The 26,768-nt window shown below is 43.7% G+C and overlaps 1 protein-coding gene across 1 annotated transcript in view; it reads right to left on the bottom strand.

The window, feature by feature from the left end:
* PRKCE (protein kinase C epsilon) overlaps positions 1-26,768 on the bottom strand; it is a gene marked incomplete at both ends in the record, with an annotated part of 444,482 nt that overhangs the window by 60,973 nt on the left and 356,741 nt on the right. The window contains one exon of the mRNA XM_084234642.1: positions 13,054-13,208. Within this exon, the coding sequence (XP_084090768.1) occupies positions 13,054-13,208 (155 nt within the window). The remainder of the gene's footprint in view (positions 1-13,053; positions 13,209-26,768) is intronic.

Below are 26,768 nucleotides of genomic sequence, written 5' to 3'. Positions count from 1 at the left end.
GTGAGTGCTTTTGCATAGGAGCAGATGCCCAACCAGGAAGGGAATTTTATGACCCATTTCTGAAAAGGGTTTCACCTACGGTTGTGAGATTCTCAATCCCCATGTGACCAGGCCTTTCTAAGCAAGTGGTCCTACTAACAGAGATAAAGACTTTTCTTGGCAACATCAGAGCCCTGAAAAGCTTTTATTTTAAGAGGGAGGACAGCAGATTTACCAGAAAGGGGGAACCCAGAGACAGTGCCTGGGACTACCTGCTTGTGAATGTTTGCATTCTGCAGAATTTCGGGAAACATTGGCTGAGACTTAAAGAATGAGAGATAGAAAAAATTGAAAGTATGGCATTTCAGGAAAATGTGTGGTATTCCTAGGCCAGGGGGGTGGGAGGTGGAAGCACGTCATTCTGTGACCATGGACGTTCAGGATCTAGACAATTAATTCACATGGCATATGGCTGTGACGCTGAGGACACCTGTTAGGCTCAAGAAGAAGGAGCTCAGCAGGAGAAGCACTTGGGAAGACAACTGGAGGGGGAACGGGTGGGGTTGCAAAAAGAAACCTGTCTGCAAACCCAGTGAAGAAGCTGGTGAGAGGAAAGGCTTGATGATGGCTTCAGGAAAGAGGAGAGAGTCTGGACATTATCCTGAGATAATACAGGGCCACCACAGACTTTCAAGCAAAAAAGCACCCCGACTCCTTGTCTACTGACAGTTAAGCTGCAGGAATAGTGGGAGAAGAGACCCAAAAGCCAGGAGAAAGAACGTGGCCACAACCATTAGGATAAATGCCAACCTGTTACCACACAACCAACGCGGGAAGCAAAGACAGTGATGTGTGGCCCTACTGTCTCCATGGAGGTCACCACCTCCAGCCTGAGTCATTCTGGACTCTGCCAGAGTCCACAGAGACCTACGTTCACACAGACTCTGCAGACCATGTGGCAAAGCTGTCCATTGTTTGATAAAACAATCCCCATTTTTAGCAGTTCAATCATTAGCCAAAGGCATTGAAGAAACAAAGCCATATGAACAAACCTGGGAGAATGCAGTCCCTGCTGCTGATACGCTGAGGTGATACCTGCTTTCTATAGAGCACTGCCTGGTCATAAAACAGAAGCAAATAGACAGATATTGAATTTCCCTTCATGAGACAGGTCCAGACTCCTCACACCAACCTTTGTTTGGAAGACTGTAAACTGAAAGGTATCTTGGTCAGTTTGCCAAGGCAGGGTACATTCATGGTGATATTGTCAAGACAGAAAAAAATGAATCTTAACTGTTCACTCCGCCACTAAGGAAATAGAATAATGATGTTGATGACAATGGCAGCTGACCTTCAGTGAGGGCTCTGTACCAGGCACAATTGTAATTACATTACATGTAGTAACTCATTTGATTCTCACAACATCTGTATGTGTGTGTGTGTGTGGTGGTGGACAGTGACATCCCCATCTTACAGATGAAGAAACTGAGGTTAAGAGAAGTTAGGGTCCAACCCACAGGCCCCCAAATAAATGAATGGATCAAAAAGTTGTGGTATATTTTTTACAGTGGAATATTACTCAGTGGTCAAAAGAGATAAACTCTTGCCATTTGTGGCAACATGGATGGAGCTGCAGGGGATTATGCTAGCTGAAGTTAGTCAAAAGGAAAAAGATAAATACTGGATGGTCTCATTTATATGTGGAGTATAGAGAAACCAAACTAAAGGTCAAGAAAAAGTCAAAACTAGCAAGCTGACCATGGAACTGAGGCATACAGCAAAGGAGGGGGCAAAAGGGGCAAAACAGGAGGGATGAATACAAAGGAATACGGTGATAGGTCACTGGTGACACAGTGGCTGGAGAACTACAGGGACTACAACGATGGAAGAAAAAATTTAATGAAAAAAATAAAATCTAAAAAAAAAAAAAGGGAGAGAGGAATTAAGTTCCTTGCGCAAGATCATGTATCTAATGAGTGGTGGAGACAGAGTTTGAGCCCATGAGTCACCACATTGGGTTTTCAGTTCTATGCTCTGTATCACAGGACACACAAAAGCAGATGACAGGATCCCAGTCATTTTTTTTTTTTAAGATTTATTTATTTTTGCACACAAGAGCTGGGATGTAGGCCAGAGGTGTGGTATGGTGAAAGGATTTACCAGAGACAGAGTGGGGAGCAGAACAGGCAGATTGACCAAAAGACACTGCTGAGGGGAGCAGCGGGCGAGACAGGAGAGGTCTGCTGCTCCCTGTGGGTCAGCTCCCTGGCTGGGGATCAAACTGGTGCAGCAGTGGCTGCTTCACAGTGCTGAGACTTAACCCCTTGCGCCACCAGGGAGGCCCCACCAGTCATTTTTTTTTTTTTTTTTGGAACACACTGCTAGCTCAAACAGTCAAGCAAATTTAATCAGGAATTTCCCTCTGGTTCCAAACTTCCTGTTTGCTCTGATCCTCCGATGTCAATGGGAATTCTACCTCTGATTTGCTCAGCAATAACGTGGCTTCCTCAGAGGAATGTAAACTTGGCTTCATCCCAACCAACTCAGTCTCCACGCTTTGCTTCTCTCCTCTTATCATCTCACAATGATTCTGTCCTTCTCTGTTACAGGCGGGTAAAACGGCACTAAAGCAGTTTGGAGTGTAGAGGGTTTCACCTTTAAGTCAACCCAGACCCATGTTCCTCAGTGAGTAATTCTGAGGAATCCATGATGATACTTAGTGCTCCTTATTAGGGACACAAGCCTCCTTCATCACCTAAATGACGTTTCTCAAGTCAGCAGCATGTTTGCTAAAGTCAGTCACACAGGGACCACGTGATGGGGTGAGGTGGGCAGGGTTGCTCAGGAAGATAGCTACAAGCAATGAAGGCCTAACAGGGAAGTTGAGCCACCACAGTCATGTCTGTCAGTTGTTCCAGCCCACCTGTCACTTATCTTGACCCAGGGCCCCTGAGTTCTTGTGGTAATAGGATTGCCAAGGAGAGGCTACTTTCTCTGGAATCTCACCTGGCTCTGGAATAACACCTGGCTATGTGCCAGATGGACTCTTAGCTCTCATGGGGGACACAGTCTCATCTATCCACCACTCTATTCCCCCAAACAGGGGCTTTAATGTATGGTAGCCATCAATGGTGTGTCTGCACCTCCTCAGACAGGTGCTGGATCCAAAACAACTTCCAGAGATCACTTTATGTCCACTAGCTTATTTAAAACTTTCAATTGATGCCAAGCCCATAGGCCTGGCCATCTTATTTTATTTCATAGTTAATATTGGCTCCATTTTACAGATGGCTCAGTGGAACGAGGTCATTTGCACATACCCAATGAGTAAGTGGCAATCCTGGGACTTAAGCCTAGGGCCTCTGCATTAGTCTGTTAGGTCCACCAAAACAAAGTACCACAGACTGGGAAACTTAAACAACAGAAATTCATTTTCTCATGGTTCTGATGCTGTAAGACCAAGAAAATGGTATTAACAGGATTGGTGTCTCTTGAGGCCTTTCCACTTGGTTTGTAAATGAGTCTTTTCCCAGTGTCTGTGGATGGTTTCCCGTTGCGCATTTCTGTGTCGTAATTTCCATTCTTACAAGGAGACCAGTTGTATTAGATTAGGACCCCCCATATGACCTTATTTTACCACAATTACCTCTATAAAGCTCTATCTTTAAATATAATCACAACCTGAAGTACTGGAGATTAGGACTTTAACATATCAATTTGGAAGGGACACAATTCAGCCTGTAATATCCTCTGATTCCATAGCCAATCATGTAACCAATATTTATAGACCTCCTGTGTACCAAAGAATGTACTCAGCTTTTGTGCAAATGGTTTATCATGTCATTCTCAAAAATAGTCCAGGGAAGTTTGCATTCTAATTCCCATGGTAGGAAGAGAAAACTGCATTTCAAACAGTTTGAGTGTTCTGCCATGGAAAACACAAATCAGAGCGAGTCCCAGCCCTCTGAATCCAAACCTACTACCTCTCCAAAATATAACTGCTTCCCGCATGAGATGGCAGCTGGCAGAAATGGGAGAGAGTAATTGGGCAGTGGCAGCAATGGGAGGGATCTGGCAGGATCTCCTTCTTTGGAAAGATAATAAATCTCATGGATAATATCCCATGGATTTTACCAGCATGCATTACATGGAGTTGATGTTATGATTAAATGAGTTAATATTTTCAAAGTGCTCAAAATAGTGTCTAGCTAGTAACAAAGGTCATCATACATGTTTTGCTAGTATTGTTGCTGTTGCTTTCTGTGGTTGTGACGTTATCTTATTATTGACTTCTGAATAAAGAGGATAGATTTATAAGCGTAATTATTCTATAAATACCACAACTATTTTTCTCTCCTTTTCAAAATGGCACACAAAGGCCTAAGGGCACAACTGTGGTAAGAACAAGAAAAGAAACAGCAGCAACACAATTTGAGGAGTTGGAAAAAAAGGGATGAGTGGTAACTGACTTAGTAGACCCAAGAAAGAGCTGAATATCCTAAACCAGCAATGGGGAATTGAAGAACAATCGAACGTATACCAGAGTCCTCCACCCTCACATTACAGTTTCCTCTGGAGATGAGGATAACGTAAAGAGAGATAAAGTAGATTTGATTGAAAGCTACCATAAACTCAGAGTCTCGTCTTTATTTTGCATAACCCATTCTCTGCCCCTAGATGTTTATTCTCTGGAGAAGAGAAACAGAGGACCTCCAGACCCAGAGCAGGTTAGTGGGGGAAGGCAGGCACAGGGTACTGCATTAAAAAAAGGGGAAAAATGGGCCTCCCCGGTGGCGCAGCGGTTGAGCGCTGGGTTGCGAAACTGCGCGCGGCCTCTGCGGCGCCGGTTCGATCCCCGGCTGTTCCCCGGCCACCGGAGGAGGGTCCCACATGGCGTGCAGACCTCTCCTGCCGCCCGCTGCTCCCCTCAGCAGTGTACTTCGGTCCTTCTGCCTGCTCTGCTCCCCGCTCTGGCTCTGGTGAATTCTCTCACCCTCCCGCGCTTCTGACTGTACCCAGTGCATGTATAAACAAAACAAACAAACAAACCAGCAAACAAATAAATAAAGCATGCCTCTATAAAAAAAAAAAAATATATATATATAAAAAAAAAAAAAAGGGGAAATGAATGAATACATCTATTCTGGGAGCTGGGCCCTCCAACCTCTCTTTAGGCAGGAATTAAACATTTGTTTCTAGGGTAATTTGAGAGTTTCTAGAAGAAAGGTCTAAAAATATGATAGTCAGAGGTTTCCCATCTAAGTGGTCAACCAGATTAGAATATAATAAGCCACAAGTTGACTAGTCCAATATCCAAATGATAGTTCCAGAAAGAGAAAAGAGAGAAGAAGGAATCATTGAATAATTATTTTCCAGGCAAGTACATAATTTCCTAAATTGAGGAAGTCTATCTAGGACCTAGTGCAATGGATGAAAATAGATCTAAACGATCCCATTAAGCAGTTTTAGAGAAATAGTTATAGAAGCTTTAGCAAGCTTCTGGAAAAAAGATCGTTCCATACCAGGGAGCAAGAATCAAATGGGTTCAGATTTTGCAATAGCAACACTGGGAGTAAGAAGACAATGAAAAATATTTTAAAACTTTGATTGAAAGTGGTTTTTCAATTTAGACTTCTATAGCCATCCCAAATCTTTATTAAGTTTGAGAGTAATATAACATTAGATATAAAAGGAAGGTCTCAAAAACTTTCTTTTCACACTATTTCTCAGAAATGTGCTGGAGGTGCATCACTAAGTCAAGCTTTCACACAGAGAGAGGCCAAACGAAGTGTTAGGCTACCAGAGAAGGGAGATTCTGGGATGAGAGCTGTGTACTCAGGAGAAATGTTCAGACCAGAGAAGTTTAGAAAACTCCAGGAGCAGTTCTTTCAAGAACATGAAACTAGCAGAATACTATGGCATCTAATATCCTGAAGGGAGATGTGCCAATTTGTTGAGTTTGTGTTGAATTCGTAATAAGTACACAGAAAAGAAAAGAGATAATTATTAACTCCAGGGGAAACAAACAAAGGAAATGTATAGGAAAGAAAAAGTAATTATAGCTTACCACATGGCTTAGTTCCAAATAATGCTTCACAGTTCTAGTAATGTACACAATGTATATTCATTTAACCATAATGATGGTAACAAGAGAATGGGAGCATGGGGTTGGGAAAGGTGTGTGATTGTTGTAGGGCAGGGAAAGTGCACGGAAGAGACAGATAACTAAATTTTCACTTCCCTACTGGAGTGTCACTAGACAGATAATGCCTAAGGTAAAGTTTTAAGAATAATGAAAGAATGGCATTTAGAAATATTGAAGTTTCTATCAAAGTATCAACTACAAGAATCGAAGGCAGTTGTCTCTGTGGAAGAGGAAGTTGGGTGAGGAAGGGCAGACAACTGCTTTTTATTTCTTTAAACACTTTATAGAACAGTTTGTTTTTTTTTATCTAGGTGTATATCTTTGATTAAAATAACATCTAATCTTTAAACTACCTGGTTGTGTAAACCTGGGCGAATTACTACCCAGGTTTGGTTTCCAAACTCCGTGTCTATAACATGGAGTTGGATTAGATGAACAAAGGTCTCCCTTGATCCAGCACTCACACTTGTAGTTCCTACCACTGTAGCTGGATTCCTCCCATTAGACACTCAGTTCTTAGAGTCACAAGAGCTTTATATTAAAAAAGTGTTTTCTATAATAGGTGGGGGGATGCTGACTGCTGAATACAGACCCCTCAGAGGTTTGACCAAAATGTAACTTAGTAATACTGCGGTTCCTGTCCATGCTGCCTTGGGTTCCACAGATCTGGACCACTTGCCATCAACTATCATCAAGGAAGTTCTTAGTGATTTTCTAAGGGTTAGGTTCTAGAAGACTGGGAAGAAAAAAAGAAGGGACCATCCTTTCTTTTTCTTCCCTGCTTTGTAGTAGCATTAGAGAAATTAAAAATACATTGAAAGAAAAATAAAACTCTAAATATTAGACCTACTGATTATTAACACAGACTTTAGTTAGCAACTTTCATCAGGTCAGGAGATGCCAAATATACCCATGGCATGAGAAGATTCCAAGCAGGAAGACATTCCACCAACTAGGCACACCCTCCCCCTTTGACTATATCACAACTTTGTATGCATTTTCCAGGGAGGACTTGTTTGGTGAACACAGCCAGAGAGACCTCTCCAGTTTTTTTTGAGGGAAATCCCTCAGAAGTCTCTCCTTTTGGGACTTGTCCCCAGCCCAGGAGAAGACAAGATATTTAAGACTCGGGTTTTTAAGGGGCTCTGAGATTTTGACTAGATCTTTGCTTCCTGATCTTAATTCTTATTTAACTTTTTATAAACATCACCATCCATAAGGAAAGTCTTTTCTAAGTACCTCTTGAGTACAGAGTGACTGAAACGAGAAGAAAATGGGGACTCTCCTCTCTTTCCTCTGGTCTCCCCACTGTCCAGTTCTGGTGCACACCAAGGACTGGGTCAGACTGGATCTTGGGAATGATGGTGATGACCATGTAGAGATGGAAAGTCTTGGAGAACTGAAGGAGCAGCCAAGTTTAATAATTTTATAATTTCCTCCATGGCTGGATAAAGACCAAATTTTGGTGCTTGAAATGACAAATGTTAATCACTGACATTACAGAAGTAAAATACATGCCTTCATACCCTCCATCTCTGCCTCCACAGTCTGACTTGCAGCAACCACTCAACTACCCCTTGGAGAGGACAGCAGGCATTGTCTGAACTTCACAAGTGGAGTTTTGCTCAAGAATATTCTCAAAGTATTCTTTAGAGACTGTTAAACTGTTTTACCCTTGTGTAGCTAGGAGGCTGGTGAAGGGAAAATTGACTTCATACCTTTCTTCAAGTTTTATTTTTCCAATGACTACTACTTTTATAATTAAAAAACAAAACAGAGTTCCATTTTATAAGAAGGAAGGAAGGAACTTATTCTAATATGATTCCGGAAGTCCCTTTTGGAACCTGGGCAAGATAAGAAATTTCCAAAATTACTTCACTATCTTAAGAGGAATTAATCCAAGATGTAAAAAGATTAACTAAGCTTTACTGAGGACTTGTTGCATGGCAGGTACTATACAAAATTATTTAGACCTGTTAGCTTGCTAAATTCCTACAAGTTTTAAAGAGAGAGAGAGAGAGAGAGAGAGAGAGAGAGAGAGAGAGACCTGTGATTTGTATGTTACAGATGAGGGCCCTGAGACACGTGGTGAGAGTGGCAGAGGTCATGGTCCTATCACCCCCTGCCACATGCTGCTGTCTTCTATATTGTAAAAGAATGAGAAGGTGCAAATCTAGGGTTCTCTTCCCAGGACCCCCAGCTGCCCTCTGTTCCAGACAGAGCACACATCTCTCTCCTTTGTGCCTGCATTCGTAAAGTCAGCCACTGCTGTTGAGCAGCTCAGAGAAAAACAGATGGGCACCGAGCATGATGACGAGGAGAAGAAATTTCCCGGGATCAAGGTTGGAAAGAAGGTCCGCTCTTTAGTCCTCTACCTCTCAGGGTGCATGCAAATAGACAAGGGGAGTGGAAGACATTTTTGAAAGTCAGAAGAAGTGGACATACAGTGAGCCAAAGCCACTTCCAGCACAGCACATAGAGGTGGTCTAGGAACACTGTGTAGGGGTCAGGGACAGTGTCCTGTGCTGCCCGGCTGGGGCACCTTACCCAGAGCGGGACCAGGGGAAAGGGGCCTCTGCCTGCCAACTTGGGCTCTTCTTCAAGAGTGAGCCATCAGCCAGAAAAATGACTTCTTCCCTAAGTTCTTGGGCCATTAGCCAACTAGCTGCTAATTAACTTGTGCATAAATTCCAGCAGGAAGGTTAGAAAATTCAATCTCAACATCAGCAATGGAGTTCATGCTCCAAAACCTGGTCTTACCAGTATCCTAAATAAACCTCTGTATCACACAAAATATGGCCTCAGCCTGACTTCAGAATAGCCAGAGGCAACAGGCAAGGTCACAACCTCACAGCCCTCTGCAGACCAAGCCAGCCGCAGACCAAGAGCTATGCCGACTACCCTTACAGCCCTTCTGGCGACAGCTTGAAATACAGCAACAGGGAAACAGAGATTGCAGGTGCTCATCACCCACACAATCTAAGAGTGAGAAGGAATGGGGGCCCTTTAGGAGAAAGGAAAAAAAAAAAAAAAACGTGTGTGTTGTTTGTTAGGAGAGCTTCCAACACAGACTTTTAAGTTACATCTATGAGGTAGCAACCCAATGGGCTGGAAGGTTCTGGAGCATTTCAGACTAGAAGATTAAATATTTAAATGAACACCTATTGCAAGGAGGGTACTGTCCTAGGCCAAGTAGGTAAGCAGTGGGGTTTGGGGTTCTCAACCACAGCACAGACATCTCAAGGGGAAGTAACAGGCAGCTGCTAACTGCCTGGTACAGGAAGATATTATGTGGCCCAGGAAGGCATGAACCCTATGCCAGCCTGATGGGCAGGGAAGGCTGCAGAGGAGGTACTTGACATAGTCCTGAAGGCAGAAGGGAATTTTTCTAGATCTGTGGCCCCATATCCTGAGAAAGGTGATATGCATTTTTCTAAAAAAAATGCAGATTCCTGAACGCCATACCAGAACAACTGAATCAAAAGTTATAGGAATTTTACTCTGGAATCCTTATTCTTAAACAAAACAAAACAAAACAAAACTGTTATTATTATGGCAAATGAAAAAAAAATACTCCAAAGTCAACAAAACAGTCAACTCCCATGCACCTGTCACCCAGCTTCGACAATCAGCAACTCATGGGAGCTCCTTTCCCACCGAACCCTGGTAGAGCCCCTTTCTCCATTATGAAATCCACATATTTTCAAGCCAGGGATCCTGAGACAGTCAGACCATGGATGTGAAGTGGGAAGCCCTGATGAAGATACAGATTGGGAACAAGGGAACCCCAGGGACAGTGGGGAAATGGGCTCAGAGAAATGAAAGAGGATGGTATTTGGGGGAGAATGGTGAATAATTGGGAATACCTACAGAGTGAGAAACACAGGGGCAATGGTGATGATGGGATTAAAAGACAGGAGGGGTGGGGGTACTTGGGCCCTGTTAGTGCCTATGGAGGTGACTCTCCTGGGTAGGAGGCTGAGCGGGTGTGGGTTCCACCCCACTGGTTGCCTGTGCCCTTCATGCCCATGTTCCCCCCAAGCCACAGAGAATGTACAGTAGCCCCAGGACCAGGGTGTAAGGGGTTCTGAGGTCAGCAAAGGAGTGTGGAGTGAAGGATGCTAAGAAGGGGAATATGTGACAGCTTTGAAACAACACTAAAGTGCAACAGAGAGTAGCCTAGAGGTCAGAAAACAGCCAGTGAATGTATCAAGTCAGTTAACCATTGCAAACCAGCCAGGGAAGAAGGAAGCGTGGAGGGCAGTACTAGGAGACTGAGCCTGAAACCTGTGGAATCCAGTGCTGTCTCCAGGAGAGGGTCAGAATTCAGCTGAATTCTGGACACTGTGCTGGTGTCTGAGAATTTCTTGTTGGTGTGGGGAAGCCCCGTACGCCCATTCCCATTGGAAGGCCTGGGGAACCCTTCCATCACCCAACAACAACTGGCCTTGAAGCGTGGCTACCTTTTCACTAATCTAACACCTCTGCTTCTGACTAACTTTATAAAGAGTCTTGGGGCAGAGATTACGGCTTTAAACTAATTGCGGTCGATGGTCACACATTGACTATTTACTAAGTGCAAGACAAGAAGTGGTGGAAAGTATGAGAAGGAATTTGAGGAGTTAAAAGGCAAAGTAGAAATGGCCCTGAGGAGAGCGTGCTGCTTAGTGAAGTAGCCACATGCCTGACCCTACCCCAGGTGAGCCAGGGCAGGAGCAGAAATGAAAGGCTCAGATTACAAATCCTTCACAAACTGCCAATGAAAGTGGGGGCTGGTGGGTTGGAGAGACTCACTCAGGCTGGTGGGACCCGGCTTCTGCAGGTGGGAAGTGTTGCATGAAGGTTCTGGACAGAGTGGGTACAGGGGATGGCATAAATCCAGGGAAGGTGGGAGCTGGCGGGCGAGTCTCGAGGAAGCTAGGAATCTTGGTGGGTTCAAAACAAGCTAAGCAGCTTGGTGGGAAGTGAGGAGAGAAAGATGTATGGGGCTGTAATAGACACAACTGAAGGTGACCCCAGTATGTTCTGCTCTGGTAGAAACCCCCCATCTTCTCCCTTCAGCATGGGGGAAGCGGAGGCTGAATTCCAGACAACAGAATATGCAAGAGGCAAGGGGATATCATTGACAGATGATGTGACATTAGAGGGCAAAGGCCACGGGATTTTGCAGATTTAACTAAAGTCCCTCATCCTTTGATTTTGAGTTAAACAAAAAAGGAGATTATCCTGATCAATTTGTTCTAATCAAGTGAGCCCATTTATTTATTTATTTGTTTGTTTGTTTGTTTGTATAAGCACTGGGTACAGTCAGAAGCGCGGAAGGGTGAGAGAATTCACCAGAGCCAGAGCAGGGAGCAGAACAGGCAGAGTGACGAAGTACACTGCTGAGGGGAGCAGCAGGCGGCAGGAGAGGTCTGCGCACCATGTGGGACCCTCCTCCGGTGGCCATGGAGCAGCCGGGGATCGAACTGGCGCCTCAGAGGCCACGGGCAGCTTCGCAACCCAGCGTTCAACCACTGCGCCACTGGGGAGGCCCAAGTGAGCCCTTTTAAGAGAGGATCCAGACCTCCCCTGAAGTGAGAGAATCTAATCAGGAAAGATGTTTTCTCCCATTGGCCTTGAAGAAGCCAGCCCCAGGAGTCACACAGCTGCAAGGAAAACCATTCTGCCCACACCACCTGAGCTCCGAAGAGAGCTGACCCCAACTTCAGGAGAGGGTGTGACTGGCTGACAGCTCTCAGGCTTAGAGGCCCTGGGCACAGAGGCTCCTTGTCTGGACTCTGGACTCCCGTGAATGGTGAGACAATAAGTAGGTATTATTTTAAGCCACTAAGTTTACGGGGACTTGTTACTGAGCAATAAGAATCCACTGTATGGATTCACAGTGTGGAGGGGCATGACAAGCAGGCTGAAAAACATGGGCTTTGTTCTGCAGGCCAAAGGAAGCCACTGATTTTTGAGTAGAGAGGCATACTTCAGGAAGCTAAGAGATGGTGGCAGGCAGGGAAGCTTGAGATGGGAGTGGTGTAAACTCCCCCCCACACCTCTGCCCCAAGAACATTTAGTCAAGGCATTGCTCCCAGGAGTGGGTCAGTAAAGTTCTAGTGAGTTAAGTCAAGTCAGCTTCACTTTTACCCAATTAAAAAAGAGGAGGAAACAAAACCAACTAAAGAAATTGACAGTCCTGAAAAAACTTTAAGGGACTTTAGTGTCCTTGTTGCTAATTATACTTACTCCTCCCAGAATTCCTGACCTCATAGAAGAGCCTGCGTAAATGGCCCTGCTCCCTTACTGGAAAAAGAGAGAGAGAGAGAGAGAGAGAGAGAGAGAGAGTTTGTGTGTTTTCCCTCTGTGTTTTCTTGGAAGGGGGACAGGGCAGTAATAAGGGACTAGATGATCCACAAAGAGTCACTTCCTGTTGGATATTGTCTAGTTCCCTTCCCCCCCCATCATAAACCCTGAGACACCCCACCCCCACCCCCAAGCAACTCCTCCTTCTCTGATTCTATCTACTGGAGACAACTAAGCCAAACAAACTCAGGAAGTGGCAAGAGGTTGGGAAGGGGCGGAAGTTCATGGCACAGAAGGAAAAAGTAAAGAGAATGTCCTGATGTTCAAGGAAGAGGGTGGGAGAAAGAAATGAAGGTCACTCCAAGGTCGCTCGGCGCCAAGCCTTTAAAATGTCGTGCTTGGGCTTTCAATCAAAGCTGGCACAAACAGTGGGTCAGATCTCCTGGGGCTATTCAAATATTAACATTCACAGTGATAAACAGCCCCCCAAAAAGTCCTCTGTAAGCAAATTGGAACAAACAACTAATCTAAAGCAGGTTGCTAAGAGACCAGTTGGGCAGGAGCCAAAGTCAGTTCAAGTGTCTGGAGAAGCCTTTATTTTTTCACTTGCAGGAAAGAAAGGAGGAGAAGCGAGGTACCTGTAGATGACCCCATGTTGGTGGAGGAACATGAGGGCTGATGTAACCTCTGCAGCATAGAATCGGGAGCGAGGCTCATCAAATTTGCGGGAGCGCTGAATCTGGAACATGAGGTCTCCACCGTTCACATACTCCATGACAAAAAAGAGGCGGTCCTGAAAAGAGAGGAGAAAATGTCATTTAGCTAATTCCATTGCAGCTGCCGATGTGGATGAGCATTTTGGATCCCAGCGCAACAGAACCAGGACTCCAGGGGGAAGAAGATGCAAGGGTGGATGAGTCCTGGTGATATGCAACCTGGAGAGAAGATGAATGCAGCATGTGAATTGGGGTATGAGGTCTTATTTTAGAATCTCTTTCTGTGTCTTAATTTTATGAGCATCAGCTTAGTCTAGTAGAAGAGGCCAAAAACTGACAGCAAGGAAAACTGGGTCTTGACTTCTCTGACAACCTTGAAGTACAGTCTTGGGCAAGTCTCTGTCCCCCTTTGGAGGCTCCAGTTACCTTTATATGTGTGGTAGATCAAATAATTGTTCCTCAAAAGATATCCATGTCCTAATGCCTTAACATGTAAATGGTATCTTAAAAAAAAGGACTGAGATACGTTGAGGTTCAGAATTTTGACATGGGGAAATCACCCAGGATTATTAGATAGGCCCTAAATGTAATCACAAGGGTGTTTATAAGAAGAGACAGAGGGCGATCTGAGAAGGGAGAAGCAACGTGAGCATGAAGCCAACGGTTGGAAGATGTGGCCATAAGCCAAAGAAAGCAGCTGTGACCAGAAGCTGGAAGAGGCAAGAAAGAACCTCCCCTAGAGTCTCTGGAAGCGCCTGAAGAATGCATCTTACTCTTTCAGCAGCCTCCATCACCACTAGCTCACAACTCCGTATTCAATAAAAACCTGTTCACAGATTCTTGCTCTCTGTGAGCCCATGGAGGGATTTTTTGTCAGTTTAGTTCTTTACTGTCTCCCCAGTGATTGGAACTGTGCCTGGCACATCCTGGGTTCTTCATCTGTACATTGTTTTCCAATGCAGTTCTTCAACACCCACTGTGGATAAGGTTCTAGCTGCTGGAAATTCAATAGAAACCAGAGTTGGTTTCCCTGTGTTATTTCTATTGTTAACCTCATTTCAAGTTATTCTAATATTAGACCAATTTGAACTTCAATTTTAACTTGCTTTCAACTCAGTATAGCTCCATGTGCATGGCCCCAAAGCATAATGGGCCCTTCTTAACACAGGAGGGATGGTTTAAGGTAAGATCAGTTTTTCATGTCCCCTCCTTCCATTCAGTGAGAGTGAATTGTTTCTGACCTCCACACCTAACACATTTGAGAAGTGTGTTTTGATGCTGAGTGAGAACCTCAAGTCATTCTGGGAACTACTTAATTACATAAACTGAAATCAAAAGAAAGCTGGCAAACCCAGCGGCTACTCATTAATCCTCTCCTGGCATCGGTCGAAAACAAAGCAAAACAAAAACCAGCTTCCTGGTAAAGTAAGCAAATATGTTTTCTGAGGTAATCAAAGATTTTAAAAGCTTTATTCCACCTCCTCCTCCCTTAATCTCACCTGAATGCCTAAAAAGTTACGGTCTTGCGATAGCAAGTAAAATAATAAAATTAGGAAAGCGATTGTGTGTCATGCCCATGTAGGGTAAGAACAGTTAATAATGACCTATAAGCCGGAAGGGCCACCCTGTGTGTTTGAAATGGCCATTGGGCTCCATTTTCCCAGAGCACTAACCGTTCCTGCCTTTGAAGGGAAATCTAGGCCCACCCTGGTCATCTTTCAAGGTGTGATGGATAGTCAGAGGCTTCCTCTCCCTGGCACTGCATGTCCTGCCAATTGGGTTTGTTTGGACACACATTCTCCATTATTTGTCAGCTGTTTATATGTGCAGAGATTCTATCGCTTTTGAGTCAATTTCACATGAGTACCCAACAAAAGATTGGGCTTGGATCAGTTCGCCTTTGATGTGCCAGTGACAGGATGAAGGATTTCTCCAACATGCTATGTAAGGGATGCATGGTTGCTCACGTCATACTCTGCGACATCTCCTTTTCCTCTCCACGTCTACATCATTTATCCCATCCATCCAACGGAACTTTTCTGGGTGCCCAGCATTGGGGTCAGTGCCTGGGGGTCTGGGAGACCATATAGGCATGGCTTTGGTCTCCAAGAGCTAGGAATTCAACTCAAGAAACCATAGAAAACAACACAAAATGCTCTCTCGTTATGTGCTGCACTCTCTTGTAGCAATGCTGATTATAAAACCTCTCTAGCTGGGTTGTATCTTCTTAACCCTCCTGCTAGAGATCGTCTGTCATCCAGACCTTAGCACTCATTATAAGAAACATTATGAGATCGTTATAAGAATCAGTCACAAGAAAACCCTCTTATATGCTATTTCCCATCTTACAGCTAGATTTGGTATAACTGGCCATTGCTATAGAAAGCTGGTGAGACACATCTGAATTAGAGAAAGGACCACACTTGAATAAGAAAGACCTGAAACAATGAAGATTGGAGGAGGAGGAGCCTGGTGAAATAGAAGCACAGTCCTGGAGGGAAGAGGTGAGCCAAAATGAACCTGTGTGTGGGGATGAGGAGGGCTGGAGTGAGCCAGTACCAAAAGTTGCTAGCTAGGAAAACCTGGATATGGTAGGAAGGAGACAGACTGGGTGTAGTGGGGCTGAGGGGAGAGGGTTCTGATAACAGTTGGGGAGTAAAATGTCCTAGAAATCTTCTGAGTTGCAAAAATGACATAATTAATGATGACTTTAAGAAAAAAAACTATTCTGGAGGCAGAGTTCAAGGTGGATTAGAAGACAATAACCTGGAGTGATTTCATTTCTTCCCTATTTCCATGGTACTGAATGCTTCATAGGAGTCAAAAGTATCCCCCTCTCATCTCTGTCACACTTCCTTGAGAGAGTCATGGGAAAGACACACCTATTTTGGGAAATTTAAACAAATCACCTTTACTTCCCTTCCACCAAAAAAAAAAAAAAAAAAAAACCAAACCATAAAATCCAAGCCCCCTCCCAAAAAAACCACACACACACACAACCATCATCACCCATACAGCCAATATATGAGTGGAATTTTCCAGCTCTTAAGCAGACATACTTTATATGCACCATAGGCAGAGCTTTATTTAATTGGTGCCACAGACCTGTCAATTCTATTGCTGAAAAGGAGGTATAGAAAATAAAAAGGAAGGATCTTTCTTTTTACTACAGTCTTCCCTGTCAATGAATGAGTCTCACCTGAATAATGGTTATGATTAGTGATGTAAATTTCCCTATGCTACAAAAAAACAATAATCATCACCAGATGTCTAAAAAATGATTTGCACACATTCTAAGTCCTCCTTCCATCTGCCATTGTTCAGGACTCACTCAGGTGTAAAGATCTTGTTGTGGTCTTTCTCAAATTCAGATTCATCTCAACTAAATTCCTACAGCAATGGCCAATTCCACAGCACCTATGCAGGTGGAAAATACAGAATGGCTAATCACATGGCTGTTTCTTAAAATGATCTTAAAAAAGCAATACAAGGCAGAACCCTGGTAAAAGGGGAGATATGCCTGTTTTCTTGTAAGAAAGCCTTAATCTAATCAGAATTGGTTAAAACAGTAATAATTCTATCCTACAGTGGATGATAAGGAGTGAACTTCTTATGTGTTCATTTGGTATTTGTTTCCAACTGCTTAAAACTATGATGATTTGACTTAACAGTTTAAAGTTACCGCAAACTATACCAAACTGACCTACCCAATAAAGCTCAAAAAACCACTTTCTGTCTCTGATTAGGGCTACACATTGCCCAGGGAACAACTTTTAGTTACTGTCAACCGCCCCACACAGTATCATCCTATGTGTGCACAAATAGGGAGAAAGGAGAAGAGATTTGGTCTAACACACTGGAAAGCACTTTCCTTGTATCATCGGTATCTGATGAAACAACGTCTCTGTCATGTGACCTAAGTGCCTATGGAACAGCCCCCGAGAGGCCATGGTCCAAAGCACTGACCACCACAGTGACCTGCTGTGAAAAAGAGCAGCTTTGACACTGAAGTGGGAACAAGAACTTGTCACTGGTTTTTCTCTTTGAAAATGACAGAATCCAGAGGGTTCAGAGTTGGCACATGACCAATAGAAAATCCTGCAGTGTAAGGCCTCCCTGGTGCAGCAGTTGAGCGCTGGGCTGCAAAGCTGCCTGCAGCCTCTGCAGTGCCAGTTCAATCCCCAGTCACTGTGCGAGGGTCCCACATGGCGCGCAGACCTCTCCTGCCGCCCGCTGCTCCCCTCAGCAGTGTACTTCGTCAGTCTGCCTGTTCTGCTCTCTGCTCTGGCTAATTCTCTCACCCTCCCCCACTTCTGACTGTATCCCAGGGCTTTTATAAATAAATAAATAAATAAATAAATAAATCTTTAAAAAAAAAATCCTGCAGTGTAGTTTGCCCAGGTTCTTCCCTTAGGTCCATGACATCATCACTGCAAGTGGCTGGTTCCTTGGCATCACCTCACAGTGCTTCCTTCTGGTTTGACCCACAGACTGCTCTCTGCATCAAGTGCACTCCTGGGCATGTCAGTAGAAGCTGTCAGGACCTCATCAGCCCAACTCAGTGGCCTGGTCATTTTACAGAGGTGCCAGGTTCTGTTCTGTGCCCACCTAGGATGGCATGACCACTGTGTGGTGCACCTGAGCATGTGTTCATTCTGGGGAAGATGGTGACATAGACTAAATCTGTCTTTGATGATACCAAGAGATAACTTAAACAGAAAACATCAATTGCTCAATGGAGTCCATTAGCACCAGGAGTCACCTGTTTGAAGCCAAAGTTAAGAACCTATGGAATGTTCTGTGTGATTTTAAGGATAAGAATAAAAAGTTCTAATCTGATTTCTCCAGCTCTGGCAGGGCCCAGAGTTGTGCTCTTTGTCAACACTCTACAGAGGACATGCTGGAGTTCTGATTTCCAACAGACTGGTGCACCCACGATTGTAAATAAAGTCTGCAGTCTTGGATTAGGTCAATCCTTAAACTGTATTATTGCTGCTACTGTTGTTGCTGTTTTCTCTATCTTTGTTTTTGGTTTTTTGCTTCATTTTATTTAGAAAGTTATTTGCTAACTAATCACGGGATTAGAACTGCACTGTTAAAATTGCCAGTTGATCCAGGGAAAAGCAATCCAGGAAACATTTTTCAAACTCATGCATGTTAAAAAAAAGGTGACCAACTGAAGCTTCCACTTTACAACCACCTGTCAACATCACAATAGTCCTCTTCTTACCTCTCCTTTTCTTCCCAAAGAATATGTAAAGTTCTTGGGCCTCCCTGGTGGCGCAGCGGTTGAGCGCTGGGTTGCGAAGCTGCGCACGGCCTCTGCGGCGCCGGTTCGATCCCCGGCTGCTCCCCGGCCACCGGAGGAGGGTCCCACATGGCGCGCAGACCTCTCCTGCCGCCCGCTGCTCCCCTCAGCAGTGTACTTCAGTCCTTCTGCCTGCTCTGCTCCCCGCTCTGGCTCTGGTGAATTCTCTCACCCTCCCGCGCTTCTGCCTGTACCCAGTGCATGTATAAACAAAAACAAACAAAAAAAAAAAACCAGCAAAACAAATAAATAAAGCATGCCTCTATAAAAAAAAAAAAGAATATGTAAAGTTCTTGTGACTTTATAAATTGAGCAAATCACAGGTAGCTAACCCTTGGAAGATATGTCACTATTTCCTTTCATTTGTGGAAGGAACCCTAACCTGCTTAGATGGAAATATTTAGGTTGGTCACACTCTACAGGAAGAAAATGGTCCCCTTAGGCCCCCTGGCCTGGTGTGGCAGTCAGAGCTAATTCTACCTATAAGAAGTGATGCTATGGTGAGGACCTCTATTTACACTGCTGAGCAGAAAGTATGTACACAGTGTAGTATGTGTGTGGCAATTACCCAGGAGCCCAGTGACATTTTATTTCTCCACTTGGCATACTGGAAGAAGACACCTCTCTTTCATTCCACAATTTACCCATTCAGTAGATCTGGCTCATTCCTTATAAGTCTAGTAAACACCGACTTTTCCCTTCCTGATCTGTGAATCCCTACCTGTACCAGTTGGCATCCTTGATTATTCTTATAATGCTATTATGCCCTCTTATAAACAGACAGCCACTGTTCCTATAGCTCAAATAGGATTCTAATGGCCAGACCATGGTCAGCGTGGTCACTAAGTCTGTGTACCAGATCTGACACTGACAAACTAGGGTTCATCCAAAGGAAGGTAAGAAGAAGCCGGGACCCATGAGGTGCCACTGAATAAATGAATGAATGAATTTGGTATCAAACAAAGGAACCAACCAAAGAGGAATGCTCTGATGCATTTTGTTGTACGTTGCTAATCAACTGAAAGGCTGCCATGTTGTAAATTCAATCTCTGTTACTGTACCGGTCAAACTAAGACCAAGGGGTAGATATTAGAGGGCAGCCCTTTTTATTACAGTCTAGGAAATCTATCTCAGAACCCCGACTCTGACACAGGATTCTGCTGCCTTGTTCTGTGTGAGTTCCTTCCAACCTGATGATAACAGTCTCTGTTGGATGGTCACTCTGCAGGACTGTTAACAGAACACTTTACTGAGGGGCTGGACCAGATGAGCTGGCTGAGCAGCAGAGTTTCTTGGAAACATTTTAAAGCATACAGATCTCTCTATCAGAGCTTTAAATTCTGGGGTGGACCCTGGGGATGAATGTTCATTTAGTTTTATATTTACAGTAGGCTCCTAAAGAGGTTTGGATACTACTGGGTCAGGCAACAGCTGAGGCAATTTCTAACATGAGGGCTTGGTGATTCCACTGAATTTTGTGCTGCATCTTACCATGTGTTGGTAAATCCAACTAGTGTAAATTCCTGGGCCAGTGGTGTCTAGACAGCGTTCTGATGGACAAGGTGCACTCCCATGGCCACTACAGCTTTCCACAACGAGAGGCAGCTCCTGGTGTGACCAGAACCATGTCTCCTGCATCTGGCTGCATCCCTATGATACTTAATACCTGCTGGGCTCCTAGCAGCTACTCCAGTAATGCCAAAATAAGGCACTTGCCGTGTGGCTTATACTACACTGCAAGGTGTTCTTGCAAAGGTAGGGCCCTATGAAATGAAGTCAAGGACCCAAAATTCCCACCCGTAGCTAAAGATCTGTGGCTTCATGACATAATTGCACTTTCCTATCTTTTCCTTTTAATCAGTCTCACTTGGCTTGACTTGCAGTCCTATGGACATGTTGTTGGAGTCATGCATGGCTTCGCTGACTTCACCACTCCATGATGGCAGGGAGCATGGTTGACATCACTACTGTGCTAAATCCTATTACATTCGGCTTAAATAAAGCCGAAATGAAAATGTGCTAACTTGGGGGGAAATCGGCAACTTGGAAATAATACACTAACTTACACATACAACTTAAGCCCTTGGAGCCAGAACACGCGATTGCATTGTTTTAAATCTTAATTGGCATGGCGGGTGGTTGCAGGCACGCTGATGAGGATTTCCATGCCACTTTGCTAATACTTTCATGTGATAACTGGTGGAGCATGAAAGGAGGTTTTGATTCTTAAATTCTTTGATCTCCACGTATCTGCCTAGGTTTTTCTGGCTGCCAAGTGGTGTGGCGAGATATACTCATAAACACTTGTTGTAACAGCGCAGGGTCCTCTCCAAGGAATTGTTATCCATGGTTGTACGATGACTTAGGTGCTGGATCCTGGCATGTGTTGTTTTTTTTTTAAGAACCTGTGAGCACAGACTCTGGTGGATGCTGTGTCGTCCACTGCAGGCAGCAGGTGTAGGTGCTCAGAGAAGCAGAACAAAAACAGCCTGTGTTTAATCTGTTCACAAACCTTTTGTTCTTCACAACCCGGACAGGTAGTGCTAGAGACAAAACAAGTGGAGTTTCAGGGGAGGTTGCAGCTCTGGTGTGAACAGAGGACCAGAATTTTGCAGGAGCCTCGGTTCTCTAAATGTAAAATCAACTATCTAAACAGATCTGTTCATGCTGCAAAGGAGAGGCCTGGGAGCTTAAGACCCTCAAGCGAAACTGTTCATAGCTTGACTAGCGTCAGCCCTGCGGCGTGTGGTGCTCTGTCAGTGGGCGTTTGGAACATTCTGGTGGCTTGCTCCATCCACATCCTCTCCAAAATGGTGTAGTGGTGCAAAAGCGGCCTCAGAATGTAGGTTGCCTGAGTTTGAATCCTAGTTTAGTTACTTACTGGCTGTGTGAACTTAGCAAACGGAGGTATTGGTTTCCCCATCTGTAAAGTTGCGATACTGTAGTGTGACTTCATGAGAAATTAGAAGAGAGTATCCTTAGGTTAGCTGCCTGGCAGGAAAATATTAGTTCTTCATTTAGAAGTCTCCGTTTGGTGGCTGCCTATGATTTGGTAATGGATAAATTTCAAATCAGTCCATTAGTTTCTGTTTGTAGAGGACTTCCAAAAAAGCTGCAAGCTGGTTGGAGGAATGAGAAACTCCAATGAAATAAGAGTTAACTCCACAGGCTGGTATTTAATTATTCGTGGATTTGTGATGCAGACAGAAAACAAGGGAGGCACTGGGACTTCATGAGGGGAGAGCAGCAAAATGAGTAGGGGTTGACTATTTCAGGTTGCAAGAAAACCATGAAGGCACAGAGGTAGGGACGCACTGGGTGGACTTAGGGAAGAGTGAGACCTAGCTGTTTGAAGCAAACCATCTCCAGCTTGCTCATTTTTTCTCTTTGACAATTTTAATCTAAGTTAAATATGAGAACTCAGCAAGTGAAGATTAATCATGTTTATCATTATTGAGCACCTGCCACATATGAACTATGAGCTACTTTTCCATGGATGCAAGAATATTGAAAGTCAGCTTAATATGTACATTTGCCATGAAGAAACAGACTCACAGGAATTAGTTTACTCACCCAAGGCAACAGAGCTGGAAAGTAGTACAGGCCGAATCTGAACCCAGGTCTGCATGTTCCAAAGCCAGGGCTCTTTCCATTACACCAGGAGTCACCCTCGGCATCATCCAGTAGAGCTGACAATAGAGCTCACATTTTATAGATCCAAAAGACAGATCTTGGGGCTAAGGTTCAAGACTGTGCTCAGCTCTTCACATTAAGCCTCTGCTCTGGCTGTGTTTATAGAGGTGCTCTTGAGTCTCTAGGACACCGGCTCTGCTTGCTTTTGGAAGGAGCTAGACAGGCATTTGTTCTCTCTGGGACGCTTGGCCTTCTCTAGAGTCAATCCAGAGTCTAGGTGAACATGAGGTTATGTCTTTGATACAGTGGTCTTCTTTCCGGCAAATTCCCTATCAGCCACACCACTGGGAATAGGTAGGAGGAAAGGAGTCCTCTGAGTGGGGGAGGGAAACATGGGTATCAAGACCCACTTGACAGAAGCAAACATCACGCTCAAGTCCATTGGCCAAGGACCACTTTGTGGTACTGTAGGTTAAGATTCTAACTGTAGGAAAATTCCCTTCTTCCTAGCTTAGTAGAGCAGCAAGGTGGGAAATAAAGGTATAGGGGACTGATCGAATTGATCAAAAAAAATAGACCCTCTGGGGATATTTGATGTAGAAACTGCAGTTTAACTTCTTACAGTCTTGAAGGCATTATTATACATCACCAAATAAAATGAAAATGATATTCAAAATTCTTTCCACTAAGACTTAAAATATCTGCTAATTTTGTTATTATAGAACTAGAACTATTGTTCTCAATGATTATACAGTGACATAGACTGCAAAATTTCTCCCACTTGTTTACATGAGCCCACATTAACATAAATATATATAATGTGAAAAATCTGAATTCCCAAATAAATGCCAGGTAAATGAGCTGATTCAAACTAGTGGATACTGATTTTGCAGATGGTCCAAAAATATATGAATGAGTATTATGTTTAAACTGTAGAGCACCCTAGAGATATTTGTTATTGTTACTGATTTAAATTTTTTTTTGTAAAGCACACATTTAAAAAAAGATCCCTACTTATAGAAATATACGGTAGACGTATACCACACCTTTACCCACACAGACGTACCCTGAGCCTTCAGAAACCACTTCAAAAAACAGTTGCATGACTTTTAACTTCAACAGTTAGGTGACTGGCCATTTGGAGAGATTTTCCCTTGTGTGTGATGAGCAGCAGGCAAGTGAGAATTCTAAGAGGCTTTTATGTAAAAGACAGTCTCCCAAATGCACTGGTTTGTCTGCTCTCTCATGAACATGCCACTTCTCTACTCAAGAGTTCTCGAAGGGTCTCGCCATTGCCATTTGAAAAAAAGCCCAAAGCACCAGCAGCCGTGCTTTCAAACTTGAGTGTGCATAAGCATCAACTAGTTACTTTCTAAAAACACAGATTCCTGAATGCCTCCTTCTCTGTTCTCCCCCCAAATTCTGAGTCTGTAAGTTTGCAGGTTGGGACCTGAGATTGCGCATTTCTAACATGCTCCCAGGGGACATGATGCTGCTAACTAAGGATCACACTTTGAGTAGTTCAGATGAGAACCTGCCCCAGTCTGGGGGGTAATATAAATGTCAACCTGCTAGTTCTCACTATTTCCTACATGAGTTGATTTCTTTTTATAACATAAGTACTCCTTCCTGGGTCACAGGCACTTCTGACAGACCCAGACAGTTCAATTCCAAGTCTTCCTCCTCCACACATCAAATCCTTCCTATTCCCTTCCTTGCTGATGCTTTTTCCAATGAAGACAGCATTTAGATAAGTCTTCCTTTTCTGTTCTAATGGCAGGACTTACAACACCCATGTGATGATTAATCACATCCTGAACATTACAACTTTATACCATTGACTTCTGTTGTTAAGGCAAAAGGGTTATTTAACTCAGTGTTATTTTTTTCTATCCTATTTTTTCAGCTGGACTGTCTTAGTCCTTGAGAGCAGGAATTAGGCATTGTACAGAACAGTCAAATAAATGACTCATTAATTAGCTTATTGGTCAATATATTTATTCTGCTCTGCTAAGATTGTCTGAATGACCAAAGTGGATCAGCACCATCCTACAGAACCCAGTTTAGCCTTATTTTATGTCTGGTCCCTGAGCTGCCCCTAGGTCTTTTTCTGGCCTAACAGAGGTAATCAGGCTTATAAATGAGATGACTAGTTAGTTACTTAAATGTCTTACTCAAAGTACTTCTCTATCCTGGGTCCATATCTGCAAAGGTTTGTGATACTCTTTTAAGAATTCCACAGAGGGAGTCACCCACCAATGATGTAAAGTGCAGATAGACCGCCAGAATTTCTCATGAACAATGGAACGAGACACTTTCCAACTGCCTTCTGACAAATTTCTTACATAGTGAAATGATCAGTGAGTTAGTGAGGAAACACTGTTTTCAGCTGTGATATTATGTAAAAAATGTGCATTTTCTTGCAATATTCATCTACAAATAATCCAATGCCAGGAAACTCCAAACCAATGCCTGGAAAGGGAGGTATATTTCCAAATCCACATGACTTTTACTGTTCCTCTTCTTTACATCAGATTCTTGCTCGAATAGCTATTATCAAGCAAACTGACTTCGGAAGGATGGACAGTCCCACAAATCTGGGCTTCCAGTCTGCTGGACCACCTGGAAGTTTGTGCATTCATGTTAAGAGTGCCAGTCAATCTTGGGCATTATACAATGGACGTCTGCTAGATGCAAGGCTGTGTGCCTTGGACATGGGAACTGCTCATTCTGCAACTTCCTCTCAGAACGCCAAGACATGCCTAACGTTGGTGTTTCACTTTGAACCCTGTAGGCTGGGCCTAAATTTGAATCTGCAACGAACATGCAGAAGAGATCAGCAAGACCACAGGGACTAAGAGCCTGAACTTGGGCTGACAGATGCCCCTCACCTTTGCTCTGAGGCTCTCAGTGGCCACCCCAGGATTTTTCTTATGGCCCTAAACTACTGCTTTAAGTAGTCTTTTCCATGGAGCCAAACTGACTGAAACTGAGTATTTTGCTGAGGTGCAGACATAAATTTTTAAGCTCACCAACAGCACCCCTCTATTTAGCAAACGTGCTTACTAAAATTATCCTTGTATTTTATTATGTAAGGTTCTGAGGACCTCTGCCTGGCAACACTTTGTTAGCAGGGCTAATTCCTGTCCATGCACAAAAGCCACACAACAGCAATTTTTGAACACATTCCCTGTAATTCAGATTTCCCCATCCAGTCTAATTGCCCAAATTAGTTTTCTTTTGCTGTGTATCTGTGTTTGGATAAGATAAAACTTTGTCAACTTGGTTAAAACAGAAGCACTGACAAAAGAATAATTAGCAAGAGCTCCCTACCAACTCACAGGCAGACCTCATCACAGAACTGACTCTCCTCCTCCTCCTGGGAAGCCCTCAGCAAAATTCCCATGTACTTACAGTCCAGGGTCAGCCAGCGACAACTGTCGCCTAAAGCCGCCTAGCACAGCGAGAAACTTCTGCCCTGTTCTGATCATCCAAATGGAAAATTTACGAGAGAGAGACAGGTCAGTTCAGAGACTGTGGCCTAAGCACTAGAAATAACTTATTTTCACAATTTATTTGAACACAATGTACTGGGTAATATGAAGTTATTAAATGAATATGAGTCTAGGATATCTAATTGCAGTGGATGGTTCCCTGCCTTCTTTCCCCAGAGATTGCAAAATCAAGATGCAAACCATAACCCTTGCCAATTAAACCTCTGCTTATCTATTTCCATTCATAAATTTTGGGGGAAAGAAAGGAAAGGGAGGAAATCAAGCTCTAAATAAAGGTAGGTGACTCTTATTACTTCAGCATTTCCTTTGGGGTGACTTTAGCCAAGCCAGCCCTCACAGGGGTGTGCTGGCAGAAGCAGAGGGAAACAGCAAAAGGACAGGAAAGGAAGTTTATAAACGCTTCCCCTTCACCCGATATTTTGCAGGGCTATCTCATCTCCCTGCAGACTCCTGAAGCCCCTTGCCACGGCCATGTCCTTCCTCTGGGTCACAGAGGACCAGGACATGCTACCCTTACATTCTTACAAGGGAACTACCAAGGGTAAAATGGTGGTTGAGTTATCGGTATCATGGCCTTCAGGATGTCTGTGAAATTCTATTTCTGTAGAGCCGATGCTGGATCTTTGTGGGTAGGGAGTAAAGGGGGGAGCAGTACAGTCTCAGCAGGGATAGTTAAGACAAATTAAACAACAGCATTCTGCCAGCCCCACATGCATCAGGCAAGAGTGCCTTTGCTTCCTGGGAAACAATGCCATCAGCTAGAGCATGAATCAACTGGTCTCAGCTATTTTCTAAACTTGCGTAAACACTTTCCTGGAATCAACAACATGAATCAAAGCACCTGTGATCAAAATTGGCTTGGAATTCTACTAAAGATATTTCAGGATAATTTTTCAATTGGAAAATACTCAAGATTTTCATTTTTACTTGTTTCTGACTTTTGGTGACATCCTCTCTGGGTCATTCATTTAAGGCAAAGACCTGTCAGAAGCACCTGATACTAGGAGAGGAAGTAAAAGGGATTCCACTAAAACCTAAAAAGTCATTTTTCCAGATTTATTTGCAATGGGTCATACCTGAACTGTGGTCCTCACATACAAATAATATTTGGTTGCTCAGGGGAAGAACAATAAATCATTGACCAAAATGACTGGGCTCTTTTTCTGACAGTGACACTTCTC

The sequence above is a fragment of the Talpa europaea genome, assembly GCF_964194135.1.
Source record: "Talpa europaea genome assembly, chromosome: 6".
NCBI classification, from domain to species: Eukaryota; Metazoa; Chordata; class Mammalia; order Eulipotyphla; family Talpidae; genus Talpa; species Talpa europaea.
This window is presented reverse-complemented; position numbering and strand designations above follow the sequence as displayed.